At 34.5% G+C, this 23,216-nt stretch overlaps 1 protein-coding gene and 1 pseudogene across 1 annotated transcript; both read right to left on the bottom strand.

The window, feature by feature from the left end:
- Nucleotides 1-21,832, bottom strand: part of LOC102546017 (large ribosomal subunit protein eL8 pseudogene) — a 78,227-nt pseudogene extending 56,395 nt beyond the window's left edge.
- Nucleotides 430-22,731, bottom strand: LOC140695742 (uncharacterized). The gene is made up of 3 exons (XM_072958936.1): nt 22,639-22,731; nt 21,622-22,591; nt 430-727 (listed from the first exon to the last, which is right to left on the bottom strand). Exons 1-2 carry the CDS (start codon nt 22,729-22,731, stop codon nt 21,884-21,886), a joined length of 801 nt encoding a protein of 266 aa, XP_072815037.1. The 3' UTR covers nt 430-727; nt 21,622-21,883.
- Nucleotides 22,732-23,216: the final 485 nt, after the last annotated feature.

The following is a 23,216-nucleotide window of genomic DNA, read 5'->3' as shown; positions in this document are numbered from 1 at the left end:
ATATGGACATTAAAAGGTTAATAAGGGAAATAATAGATAAATGCATGCATACAAATTTGAAGATTTAGATAGGACTGACCAATATCACATTTACCAAAATTCACAAAATGAGAAATAGATCACATCAATAGCTCGTCACCTAAAAGAAAATTCTATCTATAACTGAAAATCTTCCAAGTAGAAAGCACCAAACTCAGATGATTTCACAAAATTCCATTAAGTATTTAAGGAAGAAATAATGTTCATTTTCCAAAATCTTTTCAAGAAAATAAAAAAGCAAGAGGATCAATTCTTACTCATCCTGTGATGCCAGAATAACCCAGATAACAAAACCAGATTCACATATTATAAGAAAGAAGATTACAGACCAAACTCTTTCAGAAAATTCACACAAAAATCCTCAAAAAAATTCCACAAAGTATAAAATGATTCACCAAGACCAGGTGGGATTTATTCTAAGTATATAAGGCTGTTTCAAAATTCAAGCTATAAGTATAATCTACCATAGCAACAGGTTAAAGGAAAAAATTATATCATCATATTCATTGACACAGAGAAGGTATTTGAAAAATTCAATACCCATTCATGGCAACATTTCCAAAAATGTTTCAATTAAGGAGCAGTCTAAAAACTACCTGATCAGTATTCTTCAAAACTGTCCAGGTCATCAAAAACGAGGGAAGTCTGAAACATAATGAATAAACATAATGTAGTCCTGGATAGGATTCTGAAACAGAAAAAGAACATTAAACAAAACTAAGGAAATCTGAATAAAATATGTACTTTAGTCAATAATTATGTGTCAATACTGGTACAGTATGACAAACATACCATATTAACAAAGTATTAACAGTAAGGCGAATATGGCTGTGGGGTATGTGAACACTCCATTCCTTTGCAACTCTTCTGTAAATCTAAAACTCTTCTAAATTTTAAAAAGTTTTACTTTGAAACAGTCAACAGAAATTATAATGAATAAACTAATATATTTTCTTCAAATATTTTTCCCTTTACAAAGAATATGTAAGCTTTGCTACAAATACAAATGCTTTTTTTTTCTTTTTGAAGGTATGGGATATTAATTTGGAAAAAAAGGGGGAAGAATTTAAAATATGGTAAGATATACTTACATTGAAAATTACAAAGAAAATTTTGGTTTGTCATCACAACTTTTTTAAAGGATAGCTTTCAAATCATCTTTTAAAATGTTTGTACTTAAATTTTTTAAAAAACTGTAAATTTGTCCTCTACTACAAACTTATTTTTTAATCTGGAAATGGCCCTGATTCTCCCATTTGAATTTTATTTTCAGAACTTAAAAGATTCAATGACTGTACAATTGTTTAAATAAATAAATAAGCCTTTATTTTAAATAACGTTCTTTTATTTATATACTTACTTTACATAAGATATCAAATAATCATTTGACACAGTTGCTTCACTGACATAACTTCGTAACTTCATTTAGTAATATTGCAAGTAAACATATAGATGCTAACTATTTGAAGTAGATACAGGAAACCCAAAAGATTTAAAAATAAAGGAAACCTAATAGAGTAGTGTTTTTTTTCTCTTTTTTCAGTTTTGTTAGGTAGAATTATTGCATTTCAACAGCACATACACATTACATTGCATATAAATACATATATACAGTATACTGCACATTTTTTTGGTTTACATATATGTACTAATTATTGTTTCTAAGAACAGATTAGATCTTTAGCTTTTTAAACTTACATAATTATCAAAGGAATAAAGCCAACTACAAAATAAGAATCAACAGAATGTGGGATGTGCTTACACATATTCAAGAAATCAAAATAATAGTTAGTTCATTTGTGTCATTATTATTGTTATCATTTTTTAGGTTCCTCATATAAATGATGTCATATGGCATTTTTCTTTCTCTTTCCGGCCAACTTCACTTAGAATAACAATCTTCAGGTCCACCCATATTGCTACAAATGGCATTATTTTATTCTCTTATGGCTGAGTAGTATTCCATTGTATATATGTATCACATCTTCTTTATCCAATCATCTGTTGATGGACATTTCGGTTTTTTAGCATAGTAAAAGAGTGTGTGCATATATGTGCATATATGGGGGAGACTGTGTTTTTGAAGCTTACACATTTTACCAACAGGTTCTATGAATTACTCATCGTTTTGAAATGTCTCAACTCCTAGAATAATAAAGAAATGTTCTATATGACTGCTTCTTTGAAAGCAGAATCAAGTGGATTTCTTCCACACGTTCCATAAGAAAAAGTAGTTTAACTGGAGGTTAATTATTACTTCAATCCCTTTGATTTGCTCCATTTAACCCAAAAGGCATAGAATAAAATATCTTTCACACACTAAATTTTAGGGAGTGTGAGTATGTGTGCATGTGTGTGTGGGTGGGTGGGTGGGTTTGCATGTGTGCATGTGCGCAGAAAGGCATGAGAGCCACTGGGGCATTGACATGACTTTTAATTTTTCTCTTCGATACCATATAAGTAAAGATATATTAATAGAGTGAAACAAGTAGAAATGCATACAAAGAGTACTGATTTTTGAAAGGAACACATAGACCAGGTTATTTGAAAGTTGTAGTTATCGCTTCTCCACCCAAGAGAGGAGACTGCAATTGTGGCTTTTCTTGTTTTACAACATTGCTTTCTAAGAAGGCAGAAAATGAAGACTGAGGTTATCAAAATCTAAGTTGAATTATCTTATGACTTAATCCTCTCAGCATAAACCAGCAACAACTATTGTCCTAGCCTATTTTAAAACATCCTCAGTTGATTATACAATTCACCACATCTGAAAGAAGAAAATTTATCTTTGAACATCTTAAATTAGAAAATCTCTCCCAAATCCTGAATAGATTACCCTTCTCTTCCTCTCTCACCCCCTTATCTATGCTTCCAGGCTGTATTTAAGAAAAGAAAAAGAAAAAGAAAGAAAGAAGAAAATGAAAAGAAAACAAAATGAAAAGAAAATGAAAGACAAGAAAGAAAGACAGAAATTAGAAAAGAAAGAAAGAGAAAAATAGAAAAATCTAACTTTCCTATGACTTATTGCCCAGAGCAATTAATCATCTGCATAATTGTCCTCAGAATGTTTTTCAAAATGTCCATATCTATAAAAAGATGGAGGAGGGAAAGTAGCTGTATGAAATATGCTATAAATTCTAAAAATGATAAAGTGTTTTTAAGTAAGGAATGGATTTTGAATATGATAAATAATGTTCTTGGTTTAAGCTCATTTTGGAAATACTGTTCTGCAAGAATAATATTTAGAATGCAAATTATCTATAGTCTTGTTAAAGTCCTGTGGACATATATCATAATATTTTTCTCACATATTTTTTAAATTACAGATTTTGATTGCTACAAAGGGTAGACTTGAATATTTCCTCATCTGTATATTCACATTTATTGTCAAAATAGTCTATACTTTCTTTTAATTTTATACTTTTATTTTAATAAAAATTATAAAATATTAATCACATATGACAAAAATGTAGCTTATTTTAAAATGATAAAAGTTACCTAACATATTTGTTAGTTAATAAATTTGCTGAATGTCACCTAACATGTAGTAATTAATATGTTTATTTTTTATAAAGCTTATGAAGAAATACCTTTTAAGTTCTTAAGTTTTTTTTTAATGTGTCAGGTTTCCTCTTGGTTCTTTGCTCTTCAATAGATACAAAGATAGATGTTAGATAGAGTTTAAAATATACAAAAACTTCATTACTTTCTCCCTATTTAATTTTTCTTGATCTTATTTACCTGTGATTTAGGTGAATAACATCCACAATAATTTATTAAATGTCCTTTCTTCTTTTCAAACGTTAAAACTTTGATAGAGCAAACTCCATATTTAGAACAGAAATCAAAAGTTGAACAAAAAAAAGAAAAATAAAAAATTTGATGTGACCAGTTTTACAAAACACTGCGGATTAATTTCGACTTTCACACCATAAACTTTATATCCGGGCAGAGGAATTCATTGTGTTTCAGGTTAAGCAACATTAAATTTTAAAACACCACCATGATTTCATCCTATGAGCATTTGAGAAACTTTTATATTTTAGTCCAGTTGCATATTTAATGGGTTATACTCTACTAGGCAGCAGTGGCATTATGAAACTTCTGAATAATTGAGGTCTATGGGAATGACATATAGGAATGTTATTAGGATTTTTCATTTTTTATTACAGTCAATTAGACACTGATATGCTAATAACTTTTGAGATCATGCATTTATCTGCTTAAGAGAGCAGGCAGGAAAAAATTATCTGTGTTCTAAGCCACAGAATATAGTAGCATAGAAATATTCACAACCAAAATTTCAAAGATCTTGTTTACTCAGCAAACTAAGAGAACTCTGGTGACAAGAGGGACAAATTTGTGAGCTCTTATTCACCAAGCCTCCTAAATAACATTAATGGATACAACATTTAAATTACTAGTCCTAGTAAATTCGTGTTTATAATTTATGCCTGCTCAGGCAAAATACAAGCATGTTATTTCAAAGCATAGTGCAGGGCTCTTAAGGTGCCCCTCCCCAAGACAGTAATTATACTTTGCAAAAACTACGCATCAGTATTGGGTAATGTACTAATGAATCAACTAACCATGTGTATGTTCAAAGTTTGTAGAAACAATTAGTTTTTATTCATCAGCGTTTATGCATTAGGTCATCTGGCTGTCTTGAAATAAAGTCCTCTCCCTTTCATGGAATAAGATGTCTGAATTTCATATCGATTTCTTATTTTCTTTCCATTGGACCTGTCTCAACCCACACTTGATTAGGCTGGCCCATACACTCATCTATCACATCTCTATCAGTCCATAGAGAAAACCATAAATGTGACAGAGGTGTTAGCTAAAGCTATGGTTTCGTTTCTTTTGAGACCTCTCCTTGGCCACCTTCTCAATGTGTCATCACACGGCCTTTCTCTGTACAGGCATCCCGAGTATCTCTTCCTCTTCTAAGAAGGATACTAGTCACACCGGATTAGCTCCCACTCTTAATAGCCTCATTTTAACTTAATCACCTCTTTAAATAGATTATCTCCAAATTTGGTTATATTCTGACATACTGGGTTTGCGACTAAAAATACGATTTTTTTCGAGACACAACTCAGCTCCTAACAATGGGTCTGGGATGGAAAGTTAAACTAAATAAGAAAATGCCAACATATTTTTAAGTACTGAGGAAAAAGAATGTATGGGATTACAGTAATTTATCATGGACAGAGAACAGACTTGGAAGGAGCCAGGAAGCAGCAAGAGACATTGTAAGCCTGCAGGACCAGAGGACCAGATCATAAAACCGTTAAAACTAAGTGGTTACCAAAATCCATGTTCTTCTTTTCTCCTGAGCACATAGCCTGACTTCATTTTTCAGGCTCCTCTGCACTTAAGATGTTACCATGGAATTGATTTCCAGGCCATAGTATCATTTCTAGGCTTTTAGAAAGTAGTAGTGCCTTATTATGTTGCTTATGATTTTTTTTCTGATGGCTTGAAGTAGATTATAAAGAGCCAGAAGATAGAAAGAATGTGGGTCCCTGTATCATTGTATACGGCAAGGATCTGTCTGAAAACTTAGCAATATCCATGTGGCTGATGCACAGGCAAGAAATTTAACATCTTCTGTCACCAAGTCATTGCATACTTTTGGGGAATTTATTTGATACTACAGCCTAATCTACCCTCATCTGTCTATATAATTGGATTTATACATTTCTTGAGCACTTGGAGCATTAGAAAATTTAAAGAAGGGGAGTGACCTCATCAACTCTGATTTAGAAACTGTACTCCATACGCAGTGAGAAGTACTGATTAAAGGGACACAACATTGAAGTCAAATCAGGGTCTCAGTAATCATTATGAAATTATAATAGCCTGAACCAGTGAGTGGGGATTTTAAAATGGCAGCTAGAAAGACAAAATATTTTACTGTCCAATCTATTTTCTGGCAGTGTTTGATTTTTACACAGTAGGAGAGATGGGAGAATGGGAGAAGGAATAGAAAGATTTCAGGGTGACATCCAAGTGTCTACTTTGACAGCTGGTTGAATCAGACCTTGTGTGATGAGAAGTGAAGATACATACATAATATATTAAAATTTTAAAGAAATTTAAGTACCCATACAAATTCTATGCAGAGATATGAGTTTGATATACAAGTCTGTAACACAATAGAACATGAGTTAAGATAAAGATTTGTGAAAGAGAGAAGCCTGTTTGCATTTTTACTCTCTACAGGTGAAAACTATCAATTTGGATCCTTGACTGTTTACTGGTCGAGCCACTTGCAGAATTCTCATGCAAAAGTTTGAGCATGCATATTTGACCTATCTATCTATACATGTGGTCTAAGTTTATTATCCATTAAACCAGCTGGCATCTTCTTCTCTAAAATACTGGGAAGAAAAAATAAAATATACAGCATAATAAAAACATATCCATGCATAATTTACTAAAATGTTATCTGTGAAATACTTTACTAAAAGTAAATAGTATCTTAGTTATATTGGGCTCTTTACTCTTCCATGTGCAGTTATATGTGTGTGTGTGTGTGTGTGTGTGTGTGTGTGTGTATGATTCAGATTGCCAAAAGAAATTCTTTGCAGATTTTAGTTTGACTTTATTTATTATAGATTATATTTAATGTGTATTGCAATAAATATATTGGACAATTTCTTAAGAATTGATATCTTAGCATAAAGTGTTCTAATCGATAATGTGTTAATACATCTCAATTTATTGAGATCTTATTTAATATATTTTAATAAAACTTTGTAATATTTTCCATCCTGGTCTTATACAGCTTTTGTTAGGTTTATTCATATTATTAATGCTGTTGTAGCCAACAGTTCATGTGATTTTTAATAATGTTTATTCATTGTTGGAGTGCAGATATGTAATTTTTGTATATATAAATTTTTTTATTGTAGTATAGTCAGTTTACAGTGTGTCAATTTCTGGTGTACAGCATAATGTTTCAGTTATACATGAACATACATATATCTGTTTCATATTATTCTCCACCATAAGTTACTACAATATATTAAATATAGTTCCCTGTGCTTGTTGCTTGTTGCTTATCTATTTTATATACAGCAGTTAGTATGTGCAAATCTCAAACTCCCAATTTATCCCTTCCCATCCCCTTCCTCCACTGGTAACCATAAGTCTGTTTTCTATGTCTACGAGTCTGTTTCTGTTTTGTAAATAAGTTCATTTCTTTTTTTTTTTTTTTTGGATTCCACATATAAGTGATAGCATATGGTGTTTTTCTTTCTCTTTCTGGCTTATTTCACTTAGAATGACATTCTACAGGTCCATCCATGTTGCTGCAAAGTTTAACATGGGTTCCAGATACAAAAATAACATTAAAATACGTAAAAATATGTATTTTAATATTAATTTTGTATCCAGAACCCATGTTACACTCTCTAGATATAATAATTTGTATATAATATTTTAGGGGTTACTATAAAAACCACCATATTATCTGTAAATAGTAACACTTTGAATACTTTTTCAATCGTTCATACAAAGATTTATCTCTGGGTTGCATTTCCAAAACAATATTAAATAAGATTGTGTATCCTTGCTTTGCTCTTGGTCTTGAGGGATCATTTTAAAAAAATATTTTATGATTAAGTATAATACTTGCTCCAGATTTTTTTAGACATACTGTGTCTGGCAAAGACCACTAACTGTTGATGAAAATCTATGCTCTCCTATTTTAAGCAAAAATTTTGACCAAATTTTCTAGTCAACCCTGCAGTTTCATAGGTTGTGTGACAAATTATAGCAAATGAAGCTGTTTAAAATGATGCATATAATTTCAAGATTACTCATTAAAATTTATCAGGTAAAATCTTTCTGTTCTTTCACGCTTTATGATCCATCCTAAAGACAGAAATTATGACCAGAGAAGGATCCTCTTGGAGGATCACCTACCCTAGTTTGTCTCGGACAATAATGACTTGAACCTGGCATTCTAAAAGAATGACCAACAGTTTCCCCAGTCACTCTCAAAGATATCCCATTTTGAATAACATATTGTACAGGCATCTTATTTAAGTATCACACAATGAGAAATAAAGCAACTGACCTCTGAGGTCACTAAGGGACAGCTGGTCAACAATGTGAATACACCCTAAACTGTCAAGTGAGTGAAAAATAAACTTATTATTTTTTAATCTATTATACAACATAATTATTCTGATAAGAGTATCAAGCTGTGGGAATACTGTTTAATAACTAGATTAAATTTTAATCACAGGTGGATTGAAATTTTGTGAAAATATATTTTCTGTGCCTAATAAGTGAACATATGAATTATTTTTCTGCTAACATGCTAGTGAATTACATTATTTAATTTTATAATGTTAAATCAATCTTGCATTCCTGAAATGAATCCAATTTTATTTCCAGATTCATGATTCATACCACGAGTGTATTATTTAAGATTTTTATATTCATAACCATGAATGAAATTAGCATAAAATTTTCCATTGGGCTATGTCTTCAGCAGTCTTTGGGTTAAGGTTGTACTTCTCATAAAATAAGATAAAGGTCCTAGAATAGTTTTAGTAAGCTTTAAATTACATGTTCCTTATAAAGCTGGTAGAATTCACTGGAAACAAAATCTGGGCCTGTTAATTTGTTGTAAGATACTAGAATATTGCTTCAATTTAATAAATTATTGTAAGATTAGTAAGTTTTTCTTTTTGAACCATTTTTAGTAAATTATTGAGAAATGCAAATTTTCCTCTGAAATAAACTTTAGTTAATACATTTTTATTTTATATTTAATTTGCAAAAAAACATTTTTTTCCATTTTCATTTATTGGAGATCCCTTATTTTTTCCCTTAATCTTTCCCAAATATTTGGTTATTTTAGTAATTGTCAGTGAAGATTTTTTTTGGCAATTTTGACATTCACTATTACATTTTTCTTTTCTATTTCAATAATCTAAGCTTTTGTTTATTTTATATGCTAACTTGCATATATTTTATTATACATATACATACACTTTTAAGTACAATTTAACTGTATACAAGTTTCTTTAAATAGCATCATCCTTATCTTTCACTTTAATCATTTTAAAATCTCCATTACATTTTTCCCTTTGATCCATTATTTTTGTTTCTTCATGCTCAAATATCTGGATTTTTTCTGGCAATCTCTTTATTACTGATTTCTAACGTAAGTGTGTTGTAGCTGAAGTATGTTGTTAATATTTTGAATTTTGTTTTTCCTTTATTGATCAGTCCATCATGAGGTCACTTGTTTGAAAAAGAATATGTATTTTTCACTGTGCCAAATCATTTTTCATGTATCAGGTTAATTCTGGTATTTCAGTTTTTATATTTTCTGTATCATTTTTGAATTTTTGTCTGCTTGAACTATTCATCACTGACAGCCATATTTAACAAATTTAAAATAACAAAAAGATATTTTCATTTCTATTGGTAGTTTTGCCAATTGCTATTCTAATCACATACAAACAAATACACAGGCATACACAAACACACACACACACACACGTATTCTGTAAGTGATGATAAGTTGCCTAATAGTTTTTCTCAACTCATTACATACATGATTTAATCAATTTTGGGCAGTTATTGAGGAGTCTAATCTGCTTTCAGGTGAGCTGTTTTTCATTTCTGGATATTCTACAAATCTTTTCCATATCTTTGGTAGTACCTCTTTGAATTCTTAACAATATAAATGCGATCTCCTCTGGGTTTCTCTGTGTGTGTGTGTGTGTGTGTAAATATAGCTTATGATTCACAGAATTTCCTGAATCTGTAGATTTCATCATTTTTGGAAAACTGTCACCTATTATTTCTTCAAATATTCACCTTTTTTTTCTCTGTTATTCTTAAACCACCTTAAATATATATTGGATCTTCTCACTAATTCTCCATATTCTTTACCCTTTTTCATATTAAATTTTTTTTATTTTGTTAATGTCCAATTGTATTCCAAATTCATTATTTCCCTCTTCAGGTCTGTTTATTCTTCACACTGTTCATCAAATTCCTATTTTCAAAAACAATATTTTCATTTTTTTTAACTTCTAAAAGTTGTAATCAGTTCTTGTTCAGGTCAATTCAGTCATTAATATAGTCTGTTACTCTTTAATCATATTTTTAAATCTTATCTCTACTTTTGTAAACATTGTTCAAAATGTTCATTTTATACTCCGCCTCAGGGATTTTAACTTCCGAATGTAACTTCTGTTTCTTTTGTTTTTTGTTTGCTTCCTACCTTGTATATCATTCAGGGTCTAGTAGAAAAAGAGATGTCTTGAGCAGAAAGAGATTAGATTAGCAGAGTAAAGGCTAACTTGGAAAGGCTGGTAGACTAAACCCCAGTGATACTGCCAACGGCTTCCAGAAAATCCAGAAATATAGCAATTACTAGCACCTTTAGCCAATGATCTCACCTGTCTGAAACCCTGACAAGGATGATTCAAGATGACATGCAGAAGCTGTGGGAAGAGGAGGGATGTTGCAGCTCATGCCCTCCACTGACTGGGTGACCAAATGACTGAGTCGTAGACTTGCACCTCCACCAGTACAACTACCCTACAGCAGTATCATCTGTTAGATTTGCTTCTTACTGTTCTCCTCCTTTCACACATAGGTATGTTTATTTGTGAGACTGAACTGGAAACTTTTAGCAAAGATATCTAGGAAAGATGATACATTGAAGATTTTAGACAAACAACCAAAGTAATGAGCATCAATTATCAATATATATCCAGGTGATACTTGCATGGGGCTTATTGTTTTCTTGGATATTTTATGATTTGTTTACACTATGAGCTCTTTTTTTTTTTTTGAGCCTTGTTTGAGGAAAAATTTGAAGCCAGAGTGGAAGGTATTTTACCCTGGAAATAAATTGCTCCAGTTTCTGACATTTTATATGGGAGCAATACCACCTCAAACAAATTGTACACCTGAGATTGCCTGATATCCAGATAGTGTGAATTTGGTATGCAAACCTGGTGTGATGTTGACTTGTGGTTATGAAATCTAATGAAAAAAACTTTCCCTTCCTGAGAGCCAAGGTTTACATAGGCACTTTTCCTATGTACTTTGGCACTGAGATTGGATAATTATAGTTACAGTTAACCGTTACAGTAAGGATTGACTCTTCTTGAATCTCAGTTTAATGGGGCAAAGGGTCCCTTATGAGCTTCTTCACATTTAATTAGGCTGTGGGCTTCATCCATAATGGCCTAAAAGTTAGTAAGGTTTATCAAATGTTTCAAGGCAAAAGAAACTTCCAGTGTTCTGTTGACCTCTCTGGATCTCTCTTTCAATTAGGTTTTAGCTTTTAAGTATTGTACACTTCCTTTCCAATTGATTGATTAAGTTAACCATATGTTAGCTACCATTCTTTAGTTGTTTTTAGTATGAGGCTGCGTACTTAATTAATCCTAATTGTTACAAACAAAAGTCTATAGGTATTTTTAAAGCTATATATATATATACTAAGTGGCAGATGTTTGACCACAAAATTATCATAGCATTTTATGATAGTAAATTCAATCAAGATAAAGAAAATTAGTTAATAGATAAAATATTTTATTTACCAAAGATTTGGAAATTGTTTTAGTCATAAATACTAAAGTTTACTTTCATAAAATACAGGTCCTTGGCAGGTATTGGCCAACAAACACTGACATCTAGATTTTGACTTTTCTCTTTCACTAAAGCTACAGCTTGACAATTACATAGTTTCTGTTCTTAGACAGACATAATTTTTTTTTAAATTCATTACACCAGGTAAATTAAACTACCAGCCTCCAAACCTCAAATACTGAGGTTAGCCCCCTTTTCTCCTCAGCTAATGGTACCAATTGATGAATGGACGGAATTACTTTCCACTGAAAATAAGATAAATTCCACTCAAAATAATTAAAATTTAAGGCCAAAACGATCTCCCATAGTAAAATGTACAAAGGTAGAATTATTCCAGAGTTGGTTATTTTAACTTTTGCACTTTGATTTCATTATAATTTCTTTATTTTTCCTCCAAGATGACTTCCCCATTTCCAGATGTCACAATCAAATAAGACAATATTTGGAGTAGGAAGAGATTCACTTTTTTGAGAATAAGGAAAACATTCCTAGAATTTACCAGAGGATTTGCTTTTTGCCGTCATTGCCAGATTTATGCTGCTGCACATATGCCTTGTTACCATATTACCATGATGAGTTTAATTAGGATTTACACCTGAGCATCAAATAAGGCATTGCCCACATGGGTGAAAGTGTTTTTTTAAATGACTCTCTTTTATAATCCTTTACAATATTGAAAACTTCTAAAGTTCACAAAATGGCTATGATGGAAACCTACACCTAGTATCTTCTACAGACCTCATTCGTCATCTGTCAACAGACTAGTGGTTGCCAGAGGCAGGGGGTGGGGAGTGTACATAATGAGGGTAGGGGCTAAAAAGATAGAAGAAATATAAATATATATATATACGCGCGCACACACACACACACACACACACACACACACATACACACACATAATTTTCTTATGTAATCCTTAGGGCAATCATAGGAAATGTCCATTAGAATTGTACAAACTTTACATATTGGGAAATAAGTTTTAGAAAGACTAAGCAACATTCCCAGAGACATATAATTAATTAATGTAAATCTGAGTCTGCTGGTCCTCAGAAACAGTCTATCTACAGGTTCAGCTTCCCATATTAAGTATAAATATGAAAACACAGAAATGAGTAACTAGTAATAAACAATATGTTTATTTTAAAGTAGCACTTATTCATTGCAGCAAATGTCAAATTTTTTCTAAGGGCTAGAACCATCTGATTTGCATCTGTACGTGTGAAAATATCAGCTATCAGTGTATGTTGTTTTTAATTAAAGGAAGAAGGAGGTTTATACTAGCTGTGCTTAAATTCTGGAGGTTTTGTACTACATCATTATTCTAATGCTACATAAAATACAGGCTTTAAAATGCTTCCTATCATGATGCGCTATCCTTCAGCTGATCTTTTGAAGAGAAATTTTACTAGATTAGAAAAATTATGAATGATTAAGTATTGGTATACTCATTTGTCCAGCCTCATTATTTCCTTCTAGTAAAGATATGTGATGAAAGATCTAAAAAAGGAATGTCTGTAGGAGGGAAAAGGAGATGGAGTACTAATCCTAAGTGATTTAATTACAAATGTGTTTCTAGGGGAGGATCCTGTCTTCTCTTTGGCTTCATGAATGACTGGAATTTCCCATTTCAGGTTATAAAAAAAATTGTGCTGGTTCATCAAAAAATGCCTAATGCTTTTTACTTCATCTTGAAATATCTGAAAGGACTTCCTGGAATTTTTTTTTTCTTTTTTGAATTAATAAGCATTATTGCACCTATTGGTAGCACTCTGAAGAGGACAGCAGCTCCTTATGTTCTCCTGATACAGTATTTGTAAGTTACAGATATTGGTAAGTTACATATTAAGAGATTGAAATTAAATGCTTCATAAATGATCACAGAATAGAACAAAATAAACACAAAATGTTTTCTTCTGAGTCCCATCCATGCTTTTCAACCATTAAATTTCTCTTCAGTTTAGCTTAGTTTGGTTTCAATAGCATTTAAGAGGAAAACTCCCCTTGGTTTCTTAGGTGTGATTTATAACAAACATTAAGTTTAAAATTAGTTTTTTGTTGAAATTCTCCTGAGAGTCAAGTCCCCTTAGGAAATTACTACCCTCACTTGAAACTGCATGTTCTGTAGCAGATGAATTATGGCTCAAAGGACAACATTCATTAAGAAAAAGTTGAGAAGGATTGGAGAAATCAAGGAGGTGGCAAGAACAAAATTCTGATTTAATTTGTTCAGCCAATTTCTGAAAGGACTAAGTTCTCCCATCCACACCAGGAAATGCATTTATTTCAGAAAAAATAAATAAAAGCCATCATCCTTTAATAGCTACATGCTTCATTTCCCTTAGGAGAAAGTGAGCAGGCTTGCTGCCCTAAAGAACTTAATTCAGAGGCTTTCACACGCCAAATGGTAGATTTTAGAAGCTAGTTCAAGATGAAAATAAGGTAGAGTAAAGCTAAAGAACAACACAAATGCAATCATTAAGAGGGATTTCCTCTGTATCATTTATGCCTAAGAAACTATTTTTTACACCAGCAGAGTGATTAGGCTTTGTTTTGTCTTGTTGAGAAAGAGATAAGTGAACAGTGCTTTAAAAGCTTTCAGATACTATTAATTAAAGAAGCATTTAACTAAAATTACTCCTTTTTAAAGATTAAAAAAAAACCCAATTCTAGTGAAAATTTACACAAACTTTCATCATAGAATAATGAGTGCAATAAGATCAAAACCATGTGGCTTAAACTATAGACATTTATTTCCTCACAGTTCTTGAAGGCTAGAAATCCATGACCAAGTTTCTGGCCAATTTGGTTTCTGGTGAGAGCTCTCTTCCTGGCTTATAGACATGGATGACATCAGGTGGGGTTGAAAGGGAGGAGCTCTCTGGTGTCTCTTCTCATTTGTACACCTACATTCACAGTGGCATTATTCACAATAGCCAAAAGTAGAAATAACCCACATATCTATCAATAGATGAATGGATAAACAAACCATAATGGAATACTATTTGTCCTTAAAAAGGAAGGAAATTCTGACACATGCATTCTGACACATGGTTGGACCTTGAAGATAGTAATGCTAAATCAAATAAACCACAGAAGGACAAATATTATATGATATTACTTGCATGAATTACCTAGATTAGTCAAACTTATAGAGACAGAAAGGAGAATCGGGGGAGAGGAGAATGGGGAACTATTTAATGGGTACAGAGTTTCAATTGCAGAATATAAAAAATTCTGGAGATGGATGGTGGTGATAGTTGCAAAACAAGGTGAATGTACTTATCACCACTGAAATGTACACTTGAAATGGTTAAAATGGTAAATTTTATGTTATGTATAGTTTACCATATTCAAAATCTTTTTAATGTGCTTGCTAGAAGAATTCAAACAATACAGAAATATATGAAGTAAATTTATTTCATTATTTGTATGTAAATCTTTAATTTATCTCACTTTATTTTGGTGTCAGGAATAAAGTGGGTCTAGTCTCAAAAAAAAAAAGGGAAAAAGATAAAACTGTATGTAGACATATTACTACTGATTCAGTAGATATAGGCTTTGAGGTTTTCATTTGTTTATTCTTATCCATGGAGTTGTTGTATGTGGGTGTGTACACACACAGGTACCCCTGGTTTCTTGGGATTAGTGATATATCATTGATAGTTAAGAAGAGTTTGAGCCTGACTGGTTCATGGCTAGAATTCACGTAATGTGGAAAAGAATAATCAGTTGCTAGTTGACTGCATTTATGTTTTCAATAGTTAAAGTAACTATTTTTTATATGAAGAAATGTCCAATCACTTTTTCTTCATACATGCTTCAATCTAAATAGGAAAGAGGATTGTTTCTATTATATCTAATCTTTAATTGATTAAAGAAATGCTATTCCTTTGATCACACTAAGATCTCTCCTTCAAAGGTCTATTTGAGATATATTTAGTTATTGTACCTCATTGCACACCCATATCTCACCTCACCTAAAATGTTTTCTTGAGAAGAAAACTCGACCAAAGAAAATAAATCGTGCACCATTTGAAGGTAGGATATGAGGCAATACTTGGGAGAGAAATTAAACTATTTTCTTTCCTGTTAAATAAAGAGAGAGAGAGATACTTCTCATTCTGTATAATCTGTATCACCAGAGTTAATTTCAGTTTTCTTTTCAGACATAATGGATATAGTGAGCAAAGTTTTCAAGACTCCTTTACTTTGCCTGAATAGTGGGAGAAGGCTGAGGGTGGGAGAAATGTGAGAAACCTACTCTCAAAAATATGAAGCCAGAATTATCTTCATTTTACTATCTCAAATGGAAGGCAGAGATTTAAGTTCAAGAATGGTTGATTTAAGAACTCTAATCTTTACCATTGCTCCATATCTTAATTGTTTATATTGTTGTTTTCCCCTGATGATTTGTCTTAAGATCCATTATAAGAAAACTGTCAAAAAGAGATACATACAGTATTATCTCACTTATATGTAGAACATAAAATCACTGTAAACATAGAAACAGAGAGCAGAATGGTGGCTGCTCAGGCTAAGGGGTTGGAGAAATAGATTTGGTATAAATTTTCAGTTATAAGATAAATAAGTTCTGGAGACCTAAGGTAAAACATGATGACTATAGTTAACAATACTATATTGTCTACCTGAAAGTTGCTATGAAAGTAGTGCTTTAATGGCCTCACCATAACAAAGACGATGACAAAATGGTACTTATGTGAGATAAAGGATGGTTTACCAGGACTTCTAAGACTTTACTATGGTAAACATTTTGCAATATACATGTGTATCAAATCATCACAATGTACATCTTACATAATGTTATATGTCAATTATATCTGAAAAAAGCTGGGAAAAAAAAGAAAAAAACCTGCCTGGATGCTTGTTTTGGGGACCAGCAATAAGATTCAGTTTAGTTTGGAGACAGAAGCTAGATTCCCAAGTGAATACATCAGTGATGGAGGCTTCTGAGATGTGAGGAAAGCAGCCTGCATAAAATGTCCAGAATTAGAGGATGAAAGGAAAAGCTACGGAGATAATTTAAACTTGAGAAGGGATGCTGGGACTCAGTAGTTACAAGACTTGGGAAGAGGATAAAGGTAACAGGTAAAATGACAAGAGTTTGAAGTATGTATTTGATACCAAAGCATTAGAATGAATGTATTCTATACAAGCTTTTACCTGTACACATCTGATCTTCAGAAAAAGGAAACATGTTCTAAGCTGTTAAATTTTGGCCAAACACTAGAAATTAATTTTTCTTTTGAAATTTTGTAAAATATAAAAAGTTTTGAAATCCTAAAGAGAAACAGCCTCTGCTATATTTCTGTCCAGTGCCTGGCCACTCAGATTCCATCCTTGGCCCTTTCTCATCTTCCTCCTCAGAAGTGTTGGGGAAATCTTTTAAGATCTTTACATTACTTCAACCACTACCTATAGGCTGATGAACTGCAACTTTGTGGCCAGTTTTTCATTTTCTATACAATTTCCTCCTTGGCAACCCCAATCTCCTCAAATTAAACACATCTAAAGCTAAACCAGTTTTCTCACTCAGTACAATACCATATGATGCATACATATACAAACACAAACTGAGGTCATTTCCCAACTATATATTATAAGGATAAATTTATATTTTATTTATTATCTCTCCAGTAATTAACACTACGTCAAACTCACAATAGGAGTTCATTAAATGGTAAAGGGTTAAATGTGTAAAAGAGGAGAGAGTAAAGAAGGTGGTCCCATATTCTGCCTAAGCAGTGACGTGATGAGGACAAAGGGAAGTCCAGGCTAAGGACAGTAAGTCACGTGAGACAGAGGCTTGAAGGAATTTATGGATGCAGAACACGTGCATGCACATAAAGACAACTGTGTGAAGACATAGTGAGAAGGCTCCATCTATAAGCCAAGGAGAGGGACCTGGAACAAACCCTTCCTGTTTAGTCCTCAAAGGAAACCGACCAACTTTGATCATGGACTTCTAGCCTCCAGAATTGTGAGAAAATACATTTCTTTGTTTAAGCCATACAGTCTGCGGTATTTTGTTAGATAAGCCTTAGCAGACCAATGTAGAGTTTAGTATGTGACATTCGTAACTGAAATTGTTAGTATGCGGCATTAGAGGAGAAAATTACCTCTATAAAATTTTAAAAGTAGGTCTTCTACCTGAAGAGCAGAAGAGTTCAGTTTTAAGCCTGTCTGCATAAGCTTAAAGAGGAAAAACTATTTGATGAAAGGTTGCTGTTTTCTATCAAGATTGAAATGCAATTATAATAAAACCATGTTTGTTTGCACTAGAGTTCGATGTTTAAACAAGTCAATAAATTTTTGGAAACACAATAAGGAAAGATGCTTTGTTTACTTTTATTTCCACATTAATTTTAGTACTGACAGAGAATGAGAAAGTGATAGCCTTTGAGACCACTAAAATGATTTCATTCATAAAATGGGTGTTTTATGAGTCAGTGCTCTGCAGATTACGCCTCTGTCAGGAGGCTGCTCAGGGCTCAGCAGATGGCCACTGGTGTCTGAAAGCATCTGTTCACCCTCTCTCCTTTTGTCAATCCAGAACCCACCAAAGATAAAGGCTTTCATGTAATAATGTAATCTGCCGACCAAGATTACTTTTTCTGGCTCAGCCCTATTATCAGCTACATTTCTTGTTCTTTTTTTTATGGACAACAGTTCTTAAAAAAAAAAAATTGGGCATCAGGTATTTTCATAGCGTCTATGCCTTCCCAGTGAACAGAACTTGGATGTATGCGTATTTTTGTATCTATTAAACTGGTGAGCTCTTATTGATGTCTTTAATTCTAACCAACACTTCAAGACACTGTCTAGATTTTTTTCTTTTTAATATTTTTAACTTTCTTTTAAAACAGCGAAAAGTCTGGTCTTCATTAACTTCAATATATTTACACATTTGCTCAAGCTTAGCAAACACAGAAGATAGTTTCAAAATTGGTAACCTACACCACTAAACAACAACAAAAAAGAAACCTACTAACTAGAGTTAAATATTTGTTGCCTTCCTTTTCTGTTTCTTTGAAGTAAAATTTAATTAGAGTGAACTGAGCAAAGCTTAAATGTATAATTTAATGAGTTTTGACAAATGCATATACTGCTAAGACAGAACATTTCCATCACCTCAGAAAGTTAACATGTCACTGTTTTTCATCAATACCTTCACCTCTACAGAGGTAAACAATGTTACTTTTTTTTTTCATTATGGCTGGTTTTGCTTGTTCTAGAATATTATAAATAGAATCATACAGTATATAATATTTTGTAGTCGGTTCATTTGCCAACATTTATGAGATGCATCTACTTTTTATATGCATTATTAGTTTGTTATTTTTATTAATGAGTATCATTTCTGTTAGATGAATTTATCACAAAATATTTGTGCATTTTCCTTTGAATAGGCACTAGGTTCACTTCTAGTTTTTGATTCCTGTATAAAGCAGCTCTGAACATCCTTTCATAATACTATTTGTAGACTTGAACTTCATCGATCATGGGTAAATATCTAGTGTAGAATTTCAGGGTCAGATAATTGCCTTTATAATAGATGACCAAACTTCTTTTCTTAAAATAGGGTGTATTATTTACGTTCTCGCAGAATGTATCAGAGAGTTCCGAATCCTGATCAACATTTTGTAATAGAAAAGAACAAATCTGACTCCATATTAGATCTGCTCCTTTAGCTCTAACCCTGTGCTCTGTTTCCTAGGCTTAGTCTTGCTGGTTCTGTAACTTTCGTAAAAGAATGTTGCCTATAGCCTGAAATATACAGGACAGCCTATGCTCAAGGCTCTGACCTTTAAGGATATTAACACTTTTCCATTCATATAAAGATAACAAGTTGCAGAACAGAAAATAAGGTTTGTTTTGTTGGAGGTTTACAGGGACACAATGATCTGACCCTGTACAAGAACAAGGATTTCAAGAGCGAAGAATTCCTACACCAAGAAGTTTGCAATAACCAAGGATACTCCTTCACCTTTTTAGTGTAAAAAGAGCCTGATTTCTGTCTTGGGGAAGATGGTTCTCCAGGACATTAGTCTGCCATCTTCTCGGTCTGTCAGCTTTCCAAATCAAGCCACTACTCCTTGCCTCAGCATCTCATCTCCTGATTTACTGGCCTGTCATGTGGCGAGCAGAACAAGTTTGGACTTGGTAACACATTTAGTGTTAACAAATTTCTAAAGTTTAGCCATTCTAGGGAATGTATATAAATTTGACTTTAAAGTTTTCCTTATGAGTAACATTGAACTTTTTCCTCATGTTTATTGGAAACTTGTACATCTTTATTTGTGAAGTATCCAAGTTTTCTGTCCATTTTTGTTAGATTCTCTTTATTGTTGAGTTGTAAGAGTATGTTACATATTTTTTTATACAGGCCTTTTGTCAGTTACAAATACTGCTTGTGCATTTTATTAATTTCCCTATTTAGATAAAGTCTGATTTTAATGAAGTCAAGTTTATTATGTTTTCTCTTTCTTATTATTCCTTTCTATATTCTAAGAAATCTTTGCCTATCTCAGGTTGCATAAAGAATGCACTGTTGCTTTTTCCCAAACTTTTAGAATTGTAACTTTTACATTTAAGTTTTGCTCCATCTCAATCTAATATTTTTGTGTGCTATTAGAGGTGGAATTAAGGTTTAATTATTCTTTATGTGTATCCAGTTGTTGCACAATCATTTGCTTAAAAGACTTTATCTCCCCATTGAAATGCTTCGGCACCTTTGCCAAAAATTAAATAAACTTGTGTTTGTCTATTGCTGAATTCTTTAGTCTATTCCACTGATTTTCTTCCTATTTTCATCCCAATAGCACACTATCTTAATTATGTAGTTTTATGTTATAATTTAAGTTTCTCACTTATTGTATATATGTGTTCCTTTCACTTTCATTTTTTAAGGCTATGTCCTTGCCTATATCCTGATTTCCCTGTCTCCCTACCATTTTTAATGAGACTGTTCTTCATATCATTATTCCTCTATGTGCAATGTGTCATTTTTCTGTAGTGATTTCAAGATTTTTCCTTAGCCTCTGGCTGTCTGTACTTTGACTATGTGGTTTTCTTTTTACTTATCTTCTCAGTAGTTCACTGAGCTTCTTTGCTCTATAAATTTATGCTTTTCCCCAAATTCTAAGAATTACTGGTGTTAATTTTTCAATTGTGTTTCTGCCCCATTCTTTCAGTCCTCTCATTCTGCATTTAAGAGACATATGTTAGACTGATACTATCACAAAGGTCACAGACTGTTATTTCCTCCTCTCTCTCTCTCTTTTTTCACTTTTTACTTCTGTGTTTGAGTCTGTGTTTGATTTTCAGATTAGGTCATTTCTTTTGACCTTTTTTCAAGCTCAAGAATTATTCTTACCTCTTCTAACTGGATTGTCATAATCTAGTGAATCATGTTGAACATGATTTTATTTTTTCATTATTATTTTCATTTTTAAAAGAGTTTTATATTAAATATTTTTCACTGATCTAAAAATAAAAAGCACTTCAACTAGGAAAGAAAATAAAGTCCCTATGCCAGGGCTTGGGCTGGATTCTGGGTGGCTTTAGGGCCGGCTTGGGTGGGAACCTAGGCCTCTTCATCGGGCCAGGAGGAGGTGGCTAAATTTTGTCCACAGACCTCAGGCCAGCCTCATACAGGCTGAAGGCCGAGCCTACGGTGCTTGCAGTTTCAGCTGCTAACCCCTGCCTTTGAAGGGATCAGCGGATTGTTGTTGAAAAAAACAGCTAGTCCAGAATGCAATCAGACTCAATAAACTTCTAGGTGGTACTTACTGTTTTAACACCTCAAGTACGAAGCAGAGGACTAAGGACAATGATAAATCCAGGGAGGATACCTGAGGATGAGGAAGAGGAGAGAAACCTCAAGGATAGGAAAGATGAGCTGTAACAGGAACATCTGCTCACCTTGTCATCGCTGTCCTTATGAGCCTGCTGGAATCGTTCAGCACCAAAAGAGGTATATCATTTCCTGGACCGCCTTTGCTCCGAGATGCTGGCCGAGGGCGGAATGCAGAGGGTCAGGTGGTTTTGGCTTACCTGCACCGCAGAACCGTGGTGTTCGGAGGGCCTCAGATGGCCCTGATACACGGAATGCAGTTTGCAAATACCAACACATTTCAGATTAAGCTTGCAACAGCTAAACAAGAGCTGAGTAAGGCAGGCAAGGTCAGGATCCCAATTTCCTATAAGCGTAAGGGCTTTTTTGGAAATGCCTTCTCCTCTCTGCCTTGAGGATGACAGCAGTGGGTTTGACCACCTGTGGTATGTCTTCCTTCTGGCTGGAAGGACAGCAAAGTAAGGAAGATTCAGTGCTTTTAATCAGATTAAAATTGCTCCTTTCGCGGCTGAAGACAGCACACAGATGGGAAAAGGACCCAGCTTCAAGGGGCGAAGCCAAACCGGAAGTCGAAGATTCTGTGGAGAGCAGAGAGCGCCATTCCTCCAGTTCAGTGAACGAGTTCTGATAGAGGGGCGCGCCCGTTGTTCGCTCCCGGCCCTGCGGAGACACCGCGGGCCGAGCCGGCAGTGGCGGAGGCCCTGGTGTCCTTCCTGCAGGGACCCGCCCAGAGTCTGTGGAGGGCGGCTTCCGCGCAGAGCCCCGCGCTGAGGAAATCCGTGCGGAAAACATGAAGCACTCCACCGCTAGCCACGTCGGGCTTCTCCAGCACCGAGGAGGGGCAGACGCCCAGCCGGCTCCAGGTGGAAATGGGTGGAATGGGCACCACCAACCCTTAGCCACGTCGTCGCCATCCCGGCGTCGCCCAGCCGCGCCGACACTGTGGACAACGCTCCGCTGAAGCCGGGCCCACTCGAACGACAGGTCTCCTTTGACCTTCCCACGCTGCAGCAAAGGCGCGGGATTTTCTGGCAGCACCTGAAGAGCCTGCAGCTGACCCAGGCCCCAGCACTTCCTCGCAGTGCCCGGCCAAGCCGACCCCGGGGTTCACCGGGCGACATCGCCGGCGCCTTTAAGGCGCCGCGGGGCACGCTGCGCGGCGTGGAGGCTGTGCGCATGTCCATCCGCGCGGTTCACTTCGCGTTCTCCGTGGCTGGAGCGCGGCGCTGCGGCGTCGGCACGAAGAGCAGGACCCTCCCTGAGGAAGAACGGAGGGTGTTTGCGTTCCTGAGTCAGGCGGTGCCTTCATTGGAGGGTTGTGAGGAAGGTCTCCACGGTACGACGGACAGACACCCCTCTGGGCTTTGCTCAGCTGCTTCCCGAGACACCAGCACCTCTTCAGCGGGAGGTGCTTTTGGAGCAGATGTGCCTGCCCCTGAGCGGCCTCTCCTCTGGAGGGACCACGTCTGTCAACAAGGCCACTTCCGAGATGCAGGACAACCTGAGGCAGGTAACCCGCCTCTGCTAATGTAGAACTTCCCGGGATGGGGGGATGTGAGAATCAGCTGTGAGTGCCCGGACTTGGTGGGGTTTCCCTACCTCTCACCCATGGCAGTGCTACCACCTAAAAGTCTCCAGGACTTACTGTCCTCCAGAGAACAAA

The sequence above is a fragment of the Vicugna pacos genome, chromosome 3 (assembly GCF_048564905.1).
Source record: "Vicugna pacos chromosome 3, VicPac4, whole genome shotgun sequence".
Taxonomy (NCBI): domain Eukaryota; kingdom Metazoa; phylum Chordata; class Mammalia; order Artiodactyla; family Camelidae; genus Vicugna; species Vicugna pacos.
This window is presented reverse-complemented; position numbering and strand designations above follow the sequence as displayed.

Excerpts from the sequence above, each read along its gene's own strand:
- LOC140695742 (XM_072958936.1), bottom strand. The coding sequence starts at position 22,731 with ATGCGCACAGCCTCCACGCCGCGCAGCGTGCCCCGCGGCGCCTTAAAG. Across the intron at positions 22,592-22,638 it reads CCCGGGGTCGGCTTGGCCGG|GTGCTGCCAGAAAATCCCGC; the intron begins GCACTGCGAGGA and ends CAGGCTCTTCAG.